Genomic DNA, 11,357 nt, shown 5'->3' on the forward strand with positions numbered 1-11,357 from the left:
GGCTTTCCAGCACACCCCAGCCCTCAGCACAGCTGCCAGGGCAGGGAGGGTTGAGGTTCTCCCTCCCTGCCTCCTCTCAAAGGCCATCTGGGCTGGGGGAGCCCAGGGGCTGCTGTCCCAGGGATGGGGACCTGCAGCATCTCTCCTACAGCTTTGTCACCGATGAGCACAACCGGGGCTGGGGGACTGGGACGTGGCACACATGGATTTCCCCTGGGATGCTGTGGAGGTCCCCAAGCCCCTGAGTGCCTCATCCCATGGCCATGGGCTTGTACCTGTAGCATCTGCTTTGCCCAGGCTGTGGGTGGCACTGGGCAGCCCTTGGCACCCACCGTTATCTTCCCAAATGTGCTCATGGGGTCTGTGGCCATGGCACGGGATGGGATGCCAGCCAACACTGTCCTAGGCAAGCTGTCAGCTTAATTACTGTGTTCAAGGGCGTGGTTTTTTTTTTTTTTTTTTTTTTTTTTTTTTTTTTTTCATTTCTTTCTCTCCTTCTCCCTCTCTCTCATTCTCTCTCTCTCTCTTTTTTCCAATGCTAATAGCTCTGCATTGCACTGGCTACTGATCCCTCATTAATCTGGGCAGCGCTTCACAGCCAGCCGGAGTGACTTTTGGCAGGTGCACAAAGGCAGGCTGCAAAATGCAGACCCCCCGTCCAAAAAAAAAAAAAATTTACCATGCACAGCCTTCCTCCAACTTTTGTCTCTGTGTGGCAGGGACGCGGATTAAGGAATTTCTCCCTCTCCCTTTGATGCTGTGTGTCCATCCATCCCTCCACGACCTCCCCTGTGTGTCCCCCCCCCCCACCTCTCCCTGTCTGTGTCCAGTTGGACCCACTCCCCATGTGCTTTCCCATCTGCTGCTGCTTCATTTCTGTGCTCAGCCACCCAGGGACTTCTCAGTCACCACAGCAAAGCTGTCCCCTCGTGGATGCATCCTCCAGCTGCCCAGCTTACAAATGCCACTTGCAGATCACGAGCTACAGCTCAGGACATCCTATATATGGGGGGAGAGGGACATCGTAATCCATGCCTTCCCTTTTTATCTGTGGTCTAAAACCTTAGGGCAGCATCCTCCCAGGTCCCACAAGCAAGATGTTCCAGCCTGAGTCCAAGGGAGCATCCTCCCTGGCAAGGCACAGCCTTGACCCCATCGTGCCACCAATGCTCATCTGCAAACACTCAGCTGCAGACTGGCTGCACCCTGGGGGCGGCAGGAATTGCTCCCGAGTGGAAGGGAGCTGGGAGGCTCGTCAGGATGGAGAAAATGCTACAGAGCAGCAGCCAGCAGGACCTCCGCAGGGTTGCTCTGACCCTGGTCGGAGAGCAGGCAGGAGAGCTCAGAGGGTGCCAAAAGCCCTAGAAAACCCACGAAGCAGCTAGATAATGCCAGCACGTCCTCCCAAGCCCCTTGCTTCCCAGCCTGGTGGGATGTTGTGCTCAGGATGAGCCTGACCCTGCTGGGCACCCTGATCCAGCTGGGGTTGGGAGCAGCGGGCTGGAGCTGGGTGGGTTTGGTATGGGTCTCAGCAAAGAGCCAGTGCAGCTTGGAGGATGCTCAGCCATGTCTTGCAGGAGGGACTGGCATCCTTTTCTTTTCCCCATCCTCCCAGACCTCCCAGAATTTCTCTTTTCACATAATCTGTAATGAAAATAGGCTAAAAACCTTTTCCTGAAGGACAGGATGGCTGTGCCCACTCCTGGAAGGGAGCAGCTAATGCTGGGCATGGCCAGTGCTGGGGACTGTAGCCACCAAACAGGACTGCTACAAGCCTGACCCTGTTTCTGAGACGAGAGGCAGCACATGTGATCCCAGAGCTGGCTGTCTGCCTCTCCAGCATGCTGGAAACACGGGAAAACCCAGCACAGAGCCACACCAGGGTCTGGGGGCTTGCCTGCCCCTGCCCCATGCGAAGCACCCTCCGTGCAGGCGTCTCCACCATGCAGGTGGCTGCGTTCGCATCCTGCCCCTCGGGTCCTTGTGGGCTGCCTCCCGCCCACCCCTGGGGTCAGTGTCACCCTGGGGTGTCCCTCAGCAGCCTGCAGCTGCAGCCCCTTTCATCTCGCCCGTCATCCCAAATGAGCGGTGACACCCGGCGCTGCCGTGGCACGGCTCCAACCGCTCTTCCCGACATGAAGCGGCAGGGTGACGGGGGGACAGGGGACAGGGGACAGGCACCATGGCACGCTCTGGCCTCTGAGCCCAGCCTAGGAGCAGCAACAGCTGTGCTGGAGCAGCTTCAGGGCTGCGTGCCTCGGGATCATGATCGGAGCGCTAAAGACACCCACGGTGTCTCAGCCCCCAGAGCATGGCTGAATGATGCCAGACGCTAAAGCCTGCAGGAGGACCCTAAAACCTGCAAGCTCCTTGCCTGGCACCCCAAATCGCTGCCAGCACCCCGTCTTTGCACTGCACCAGCACCGAGCCCTGGGTGCAACGAGAGGCAGGGCTCAGTGCCCCCCGCATACAGCCCCAAAACCCATCGGTGGGACAGGATGCACGCCTTTCTCCCCGCTCCCCCGTGGGTTTGGTAGCAGCTTCGCGCCTCGCGGGCGGCGGGAGGCCCTTTGCTCCGTGCTGGCAGATGTGCTGCAGATGTGGGGCTCCGAGCCGGCCGGGCCGTGCGAGCAGCTGGGAGCGCAGAGCCGGGCGTGCGGCAGGAATGGATGCGGTGCTTGAGGAGGGAACGGGGGCAGAAAGGCTTTCGCCCACAGAGAGACACACACAAAGGGGTCCCCCTCCTTTGGTGGGGGTCCACAAATTGGTTGTAAAAGCTGGCGGGTGAGGTTTGTAAACCAGAAGGATTAAATCTGCGCTGGGGTGTTGGACGTGCTGTGCAGGTGAGATGGGAAAAGCTCCTGCTCCTGCGCTCCTGCTGCAAGCCCTGGCTGGGTGCTGGGGCTCACCGGGCACAAAAATGGCTGTGGCACCTGCCCCGCTCCATGTCCCTGTCCCCAGAGCTGGCCAGAGCCACTGGGACCTCGACACCGCGTTGGGCTCGAAGCCAGCAGGTTGGGAGGCCAAGCACCGTGCCCTCCCTCCCCCCCAGCAGATGGGCTGCATCACAGCCCTCATCCCCCCAGACATGTTTATTACCAACACGTGTCGGCAGAGAAGGAGGTTTGCATCAGCCAGGCGTGGGGGGAGGATGGGGCTGTGCAGAGGGGCACACACGGCCACACAGGGGTTGGGTGTCCCCCTGCCCCACAGGCAGGGCGGATGGGAAACAAAGCCAGCAGGGCATTAGGCTTTCATCTCGAAGAAGAGTTCGTGGTGGTACGCAGCACAGCCTCTGCAATGTGATCCTACAGTGGTCCCTTCAGTGACCCCGTAAGCCCCGAGCAGCCTGGCTCTGTCCCCAGCAGGTTGTGTGGGTGCTGAGCCTTCCTCCGCTGTCCCTCCTGCATGGGTCCCGCTGCCGTGGGCGTGTGGTTCCCAGCATCCCAACATGTCCGAGCAGAGCCTGCCCGCACATTTACTAGTTTCTGGTGACCTCTAGAGGAAGCAGCTCCACTCTGGCTCTGCAAATTCGGGAGCAGGACGGAGCCTCGCTGCACCCGTGGCTTAGCTGCAGCTGGAGCATCTCCCCCTGCGCCCCTCTGCTGGGCTCAGTGCCAAAACCTCCCAAGAAAAGCCTGCAGGATGGCTCAGAGGATGTCAGGGGGCATGTGGGTGCAAGGGCTGACTCCCTGCCTCTTGCCTTTTGTGCACAGCCAGCTTCAAGCCCAGCCCATAACACCCTTGTTCTGTGTTTTTGCTGGAAGAGCCTGATATTCTCTCCTTACGATGGCACATAAATGCCATGAGGTCTCTTTATCACCCCATAGCAGGTCTAAACCCACTGATCACCTTACACCTCCCAGTGCCGGGGGGTCCTCTGGTTGTCCCCCACCCCTCTGGGCTGGTCCCCCTGCACCAAAGCTGACCCCAGGCCCTGCTGCCCGCAGGTCGAGCTGTCGGACGGGACGTCTCACACCATCACGGACGCCTACGCGGGCAAGGAGTACATCATCCAGGTGGCCGCCAAAGACAACGACATCGGCACATGGAGCGACTGGAGCGTGGCCGTCCATGCCACCCCCTGGACGGAGGAGCCCAAGCACCTCACCACGGAGGCCCAGATCACAGGTAAGACCCCGTATGGCACAAACACCTGGGGGTCCTGGTCAGGGAGACCCCCTTACCCTGGGGGATCTGTGCCTTCACCCCTCTGCAGCTCCGGCAGCAGGTCAGTTTCCCACAGAGTGCTGACTCAGCTCGCCTGCCTCTGGCATCCTCCTCACTGGGATGCTCCAAGCACCACGGCGAAGCTTGGGATTTATTATTATTCTCCGGAGCGCTGCCCCCCTCCTTCTCCAGTCCTACCTCCCCTCCACACCTCCGACCCCGCACAATGGCTCGGAGCGATGCCAATTAGAAATAAAAGCCACGAAGTTAACAAGCCTCTGTTTCTAGGAAAGGGCTGGGACCGTGTCCAAATGCATGTTATCAGCCCTCGGCTTCCCAGAAGGATGGGAGCAGGCCCTGCGCCGGTTCCCCCCACTGGCACCAGCTGCGGGCTGGCTGGGAAGCACTGGGGGCAGGCAGGGAAGCGCCGGGAGCTGCCTGGGGGTGGTCCCTGGTCCTGGGTCCCAGCAAGTTTTGCTTTGGATTGATGGAAGGTGGCTGCAGGGCACAAAGCAGCCCGGAAGGGGACAGTGAATTGGGGTACCAAGGATGTGCCATGTCTGGACACTGCTGGCTGGCATCAATATGGGGCTGGGGATAATGCTAGCAGGGTGGCTGCAGGTCCGATGTGGGGACAGGGAAGGGCCACCATGGGCATGGCACACCACGGGGACTCGGGGACCCTCTGGGTCTTGTGTAAGAGCAGTGAAAGTCCCATGGACCACGCCATCCCCTGGCTCATTATCCCAGCCACCCAGCTCAGCAAGGGGCAATTTGGGGCCATCCCCGTGGGATGCATCCTGGGGTGCCCTGGCTCCCCTCACCATCTGCTCTCCCTCCCCGCAGAGACGACGAGCACCAGCACCTCCTCTTTCGTGCCACCCCCCACCACTAAAATCTGCGACAAGGGGGCCGTGGTGGGCAGCGGGGCCGTGGCAGTGTGTTGGACAGCTGGACTGGTCTTGGCTGCTTATGGTGTCCTCTTTATTTAGTGAGTATGGCCCAAACTGGGGGCATAAGAGATGGGGTTGGGTGCTGGGGGAGCATGGAGGGTTGAGGGGCTCTGACGGGGGACACTAAGGGGACACTAAGCAGGCTGTGGGTGAAGAGCATTGGGTATGAGGCATTTGGGTGTGTTTGCAATTTTTGGTCAACGCACTGAGTTCGGCTGCTTTTCCAAATCAGGCATTCTGGTGGGAATAACTCAAAATGGCTTTTCAAACACTTTTCCCAAAGCCTGCAGAGGGGTTGGGTTTAGATGCCTCGTGCTCAGCAGCGATGGGACATAAAGGATGTGCCACCACTGCCCTGTGGGCGAGCATGTGCCACCCACCAGGTGCCACAGCCTGTCGCTCGCCCACGGAGGAGCCATCCCACTGCAACTCCCATGGGCACAGGGTATTTGCTCCCCTCTGGCACACACATGACATTGGTGGTGGCAACGGGAGGGGTGGTGGCACACAGCCAGGGGCGCAAAGGCAGGGTCTGGCCCTGGCGGGAGGACATGAGGGCTTTGAATGCACAGGTGAATTTCCTCTTGGGAAAAGGTCAGAGTTATCTTGGCGTGTTCCCAGAGCCATCAGTGTTGGTGGCCGGACACAGCCGAGCCCGGGGCAAGCCCGGTGACCTTTCTCCTCCCCGTCACAGATCCCCGTCCGTCACAGCCCAGCGGAGACAACCTCCCACCGCCACCGCCACCGCCACCACCGCCCTCCCTCCGCCTCCCTCCCGGTTTGAGTCTCTTTATCTCTTCGATTTTGCACACGTTGAGGACGTATCACGCTTCTCACCATCGCTGCGGAGGAGGACAGAGCCGCCGCCGCTGCCGCCCCCGGGGACCTGCCCCGAAAACCTCGCCGAGCCCAGAGCGAGGACACGCACTCGTCCCCCTGCCACCCGCCCTGTCCCTGCTCCCAGCAAGGCGCAGCGAGCCCGGGCACCGTGCCGCAGCCCCGGGACCCCGCGGGCCAGCCCCGCCATCGCTCATACAGCTAACCCGCCACGCCAAAGACGTGCCACCGCCACGCCACCGCGCCGCCGGGACGCGGGTGACAACGCGACAGCATGCTCGGAAGAGGGGACGGGACATTTCTGGGGGACGCTCCCAGCCTACGGCCATGGGGGGAGCCCCAAGGACCGGACTCGTCACCGCGAGCTCTTGACCGCACAGAAAAGCCAGAGGAGTGCAGGGTGGGGACCGAGTCCCCACCCAGGGGATAGTGGAAGGATGAACTGGTGGCTTTCACAAGTGCGGTGAGGAGTAGGGAGCTGGCTCGTTCTTAATGGGAAAAAAAAAAATGGGTTTGAAATGGGGATAAAAATGATAAAAGCCCAAGCTCCCTCTGGAAGAGCAACCCAGCGCCTGCCCCTCCAGATAGCCCCTAGCAGCACCCAGAGGAGCCTTCATCACCCCCGTCCCCACACCCCCACGCTCTTTTAACCACGTTGGATACAGGGAATCGCCTCCATTGATGTCTTTGTCTTAATTCTTCAACAAAATAAGAATAGCTCTGCTGTCCCCACTAGAGCCGGTGCCCTGCAGACCTGTCCCCCGCTGTCCCCAGCTGCCCCCGGTCCTGCTCTGCTCTCCTCCCCGTCCCACCCCCGGCCCTGTTTTGTAAAGACAGCTCCTCTTGTCCCTGCCCGCACCCAAGCGCAGTATTTAATACCGTACGTCCTAGTATTCCAACTGTTGACATGCTGTATTTGAATTTTTTATAGATGTATATATATAAAAAAAAAAAAGAAAAAGAAACAAAAAAAAAAAAAGAAGAAGGAAAAAAAAAAGAAGCCCACACAGACACACGCACACACACATGCACCAGGAGAGACGGTCTTCATTAAATGATCATTTCATGACCACTGGCAGCCCTGGGCGTTATTTCCCCTCTGGCTGGGTGGGTTTGGCTCCCCATACCCAGGCGCGGTCCTGGCTGTGATGGGGAGGATGTGGGGACAGTAGGGAGAGGGACACAGACAGCACCACCTCCCCAGGGGGGACCCCAAACCTGGCCTCCAGGACATCCTGAGATGGTGCAAGGATGCTTGGGGGGATGCCCACTCCTGGAAACCCCCGGTGATGAAAAGAGGATGCCTTTCACCACTTCATGTGGCACCCACGCTGTGCCAGGGAGGTGGCTGGGTGCCACTGGTCCCCATTTCTGGGTTCTGGGGGATCCCCCGTGTCCCTGAGCTCTGGTCATACCCTGTCACTTTTGGGGGAGGCAGGATGATGGAGGGCTGGAGGCATTTCCAGAGGCAGGAGGTGACACAGTCCCAATTAATGCACTTTCCTTGTCTGATTAATAATTTGACATCAGAAAAACGGCAGTGGCCCAGATGCTCTGAATTAAAATTCCATCAAGGGCAGGGCTAACGAGGATTGGGTATGGGGACAGCCTGCACTGGTGGCTTGGGCTCAGCAGTGGGGTGCAGTGCCATGAGTCTGCACTCAAATTTCCCCAAGCACTGCAACGCTGGGGACAAGGGCCGTGCCTCAGTTTCCCTCTGCTTTCGTGCCTGGTGGGCACATGTATCCGTGAGTGTATGGAGCAGCATGTGCTGGGGGGGGATGTCTTTTGGGGGGCTGCAAAGGAACGGAGGGAGCCACGAGATACAGTTGAGACCAAAGCAGGGACCAGCTCACACCACCTGCAACATGGCCAAATTTTAATGCCCAGTGCCCCAACAGCAGCTCTCCAGCTGGGCCAGCAGCCACAAGGGAGTGCAAAGCCATGTCTGCCAAGGGCTTTGTGCACTGCAGCCTACGGTGGAGATACTCAGGGAGCCCTCAGGACCTTGGAGTCCACCTGGTCCCATGTCAGAGCACACCACAAGTCCCACTCCCTTCCTGTTTCTCCAGGTCTGCAGGGAGGGATGTGTGCTACCCTCACCTGCCTTTGCGTTTTGGTGTGCCTGACCCCAGATCTCACGGCTTCCAAGAGGGAAGGATGGATGGATGGGTGGATGGATGGATGGACGGATGGGTGGATGATCAGACAGAAGAAATTGAAATAACCACATCCCTGGATCTGCAAAGCCTGAAGGCAGCACCACGCCAGCTGCCAGCACCCGCCAGGTGCTCACTGTGGATTTTGCTGTGCTGGGGCTTTATCCGAGGAGAGCTCAGCCCCATGCAGCCCTGCCTCCGGCTCAGACAGCACTGCCTTGGTTCACTGGTTAATGTCCCATTACCAGACAACATGCCTCCGTCATTTATTAATGTTTCATTAGTGTTAAAAACATCTGGTAATTAATTATGCACTAATTATGGATTCACAGCGTTAAAAGCCAGGCTAATCTACCATAGCAGATGGCTCTCGGGGCAGGGGGAAGGGACATCTCTTAGCAGGGAAGAAAATGTCAGGCCCAGCCCCTGCCTGGGGGAAGCATCCCAGACAGACAGATTGCCTTCATCCCCACCAGGCTCTCCCAGCCCCTCCTCGGGCTGGCTGCTGGCATTAAACAGAGGAAACCTCACCTCCTCAAGATGTTGTAGGGGCCAGGGGAGCAGTGCTCCTGCTGCCCAGGGCTAACTGAATGAGGAGCTGATGGGGAGCGGTGGATTTGAACCCAGCCCTGGGCACCCTCTGCCACCTGGGGTCCTGCTGCCGGCTGCAGGAAGCTGTTTGTCAGCCCCTCCGGCTCCAGCAGCAGTCCATAAAGCAAGGGGTGTCGTGACAGCCCGCTCGCGAGGTGCCCCGGCGATATTGCCTACAGATGTGCGGAGATGTTTCTAACTCGGGGAGGTCCCAGGGGAGCGTCCCTGCCAAGCAGAAAATCCATCCACTTAGCAGCATAAATCCATACAGGAAGAAAGAGGGAATTACAGCGCTCGGAGAGACCTGTGCATCGTATAACATGAAATCCAATACATCAGCCAGGCGGAACGGGTCCCTGCGTCTTCCCAGCGCATACGTGGCAGTAAATCCCACCTTAGGTGTTGTTTTCGGCCCTGGCTGATGGGAGAGGCACTTCCCAGGCAAATAGACTCCAGAAGAGGACTTCGAAGTGTGGCTGGGAAGCAGGGATTTTTTCCTGTCTGTGCAGCCCCGTAGGAAGCACAAAGTCACCTCACTCCTAGGATGGGCTGAGCAGCCGAATTCGGGCTTCCGTGGGGTACCACGCTTTGGTGGATGCAGGAAGAGCAGCAGACACGGTGCTGTGCGATTTGGCCCTGCGAGCGGCGAGGCAGAGGGATGTGAAAGCAGAAGGCACACCAAGATAGCTTCACAGCGTGCGTGCATCCTGCTGAGCCAGGTAGCAGCGCCAGGTGGGATCTGCCGAGCCAGCTGGCACAGCAGAGCTGCTGCTCCTCTGTGTAGGCACAGATCTGGTCCCCGAGGGGCAAGCATCCTCCCCCCTCACAGCACCAGGGCGAGGCAGAGAGGTGAGATCAGGCACAGAGGTGGTGCCCGGGGTGAGGGGGTAAAGGGCAGCATCTGCAAGGGGCGAGGATGCAAGTGGTCAGCTTGACTTGGAGGAGCCCGGAGTCCCTAACCTGCAGTGGTGTTGAGTCCAGCAAAACACAAGATCCCACCCAAAACCATGGGATGTTGGTTCAGGAACGGTCTGTTCTGACAGAGGGGCAGCACTGGATGCCCTTGGTGGGCTGTAGCCTTCCTCCCTGGACGTTTTTCCCTGGTGGCAGGAGGGCTGGCTTGGGAAGGAGGGTTCTGGTGCCAGGAAAGGCACCTGGTCACCTTTGTTGGTGCAGAAATGAGCCCTGGAGCTTTGGGTGATTCAGCCATTGCCTCCAGAATAGCAGACAGAGCTGCAGGTAGGGTTCCTGGGGGTAACAAGAGCCCTGGGCACCCCCACAATGACACAGGGCAAAGACCTGTAGCAGAAAGAGGTGACAGTCACAGCAGACTGCCAAGGACAACCTTAGACCATCTCAGTCCTTGGTGGCTCCAGATCAGGACTTCAGGACCTGACGCCGCTCCAGAGGAGGTCATCTGTTGTTTAGAGAGCCCCAGAGGACTCTCCTCTTCCTCGTCTCCGTCCTGAGCAGACCAGACTCAGTCTTGGCACTGCGTGACCCTGGCGGTCACTGGAGAAACCTTCACACCCCAGAACCTCCCCGCACACAACACAGCAGCCGGTCGCAGCCCGCACGGCTCGACTGCAGCATGCAGACCAGACCACACCAGCATCCCCTAATAAGCAATTGACTCCCCTTTTTCCCTCCCTTTCAAGAAAAGCCAAGCATTAATTTGGCTTCTGCCACTCTGTTTATCTAATAGCATCTCTGATTGATTGTCTTATTTATAACCCAGATCCGGTGCCTGGGCTGCTCGCGGAGACGGGGTGATTGATGGAAAGAAGATGGCCAGGAGGGGACTTAATGGAGCTGTGTGGCTGAGCAGTGGAGCAGTGGCTTAGGCACGAAATGCAAGTGCCTCCCAAAAGTCTGGGCTCCTTTTCCTCTGTGCACAGCTCCTGGGGAAGATGCTAAGTGCTGGGAGAGAGCAGCGTGCTTTCTGTGCTCCACCAGCAGTGACCAGGGAAGGTTCTCAGGACCTGGAGGAGGACAGGACAAGGGGACTCAGCCAGCATTGACTTGTGCTGTTTCCCAAGAAGCTGTCAAGTAGTCTCCGGGAAGTTTTCCCCTACCCAGGATGGAAGGGATGGTTTGAAGGCATGAGAACAGCCTCTCCCTGCCCAGCCACCAGCCTGCTGCCAGAGCCCCAGTCCTGTATGCTGGAAATCATTTCCTTGTGCAATCCAGCAGTGCAGAGAGGAGCAGTTCCCATGGGTGACAAAGTGCCACCAGGTTGGGGTCTTGCCCTCCTGCAGGCTGGCAGCATCCTCCAGAAGTCCAGTTTTGCCCCAGCCCAGAGGAAAATCATTCCCACATCCCCAGGGTTGAGGTTTCCCCTGCCTCAAACCCAGTGACCCCAACCCCCTGCAGAGGCACCAACCCACAAGTGACATCCCACAGAGACAGTGCCCGAAAGCACCAGCAGGCAGGGAAGGAGCTGCAGTCCTGAGAGGTGACATGCCATTATTCAGGGTGACATTGGGGACATCTCCCAGCCTGAATGCATCCCAGACCTCTACCCCACAGCCCAGGGCAGCTGCCCCCCCTCTGCAGGGCCAGGTGATGGCCAGGCCATGGCTGACATCTCCAGGTCTCCAAAAAGATATTCAGCTTTGATCTGAGCCAGACAGAAACCCTCATCTTG

The 11,357-nt window shown here is 58.7% G+C and overlaps 1 protein-coding gene across 12 annotated transcripts in view; it reads left to right on the forward strand.

The window, feature by feature from the left end:
• Positions 1 to 7,030, forward strand: part of CNTFR (ciliary neurotrophic factor receptor) — a 176,848-nt gene extending 169,818 nt beyond the window's left edge. For all 12 annotated transcript variants that reach the window (XM_035309800.1, XM_035309811.1, XM_035309799.1 and 9 more), the window contains 3 exons: positions 3,951 to 4,131; positions 5,017 to 5,161; positions 5,818 to 7,030. In XM_035309800.1, the coding sequence (XP_035165691.1) occupies positions 3,951 to 4,131; positions 5,017 to 5,161; position 5,818 (327 nt within the window). In that variant the 3' untranslated portion in view covers positions 5,819 to 7,030. The remainder of the gene's footprint in view (positions 1 to 3,950; positions 4,132 to 5,016; positions 5,162 to 5,817) is intronic.
• The last annotated feature ends 4,327 nt before the right edge of the window (positions 7,031 to 11,357 follow it).

This window comes from Oxyura jamaicensis, chromosome Z (genome assembly GCF_011077185.1).
Source record: "Oxyura jamaicensis isolate SHBP4307 breed ruddy duck chromosome Z, BPBGC_Ojam_1.0, whole genome shotgun sequence".
NCBI lineage: Eukaryota > Metazoa > Chordata > Aves > Anseriformes > Anatidae > Oxyura > Oxyura jamaicensis.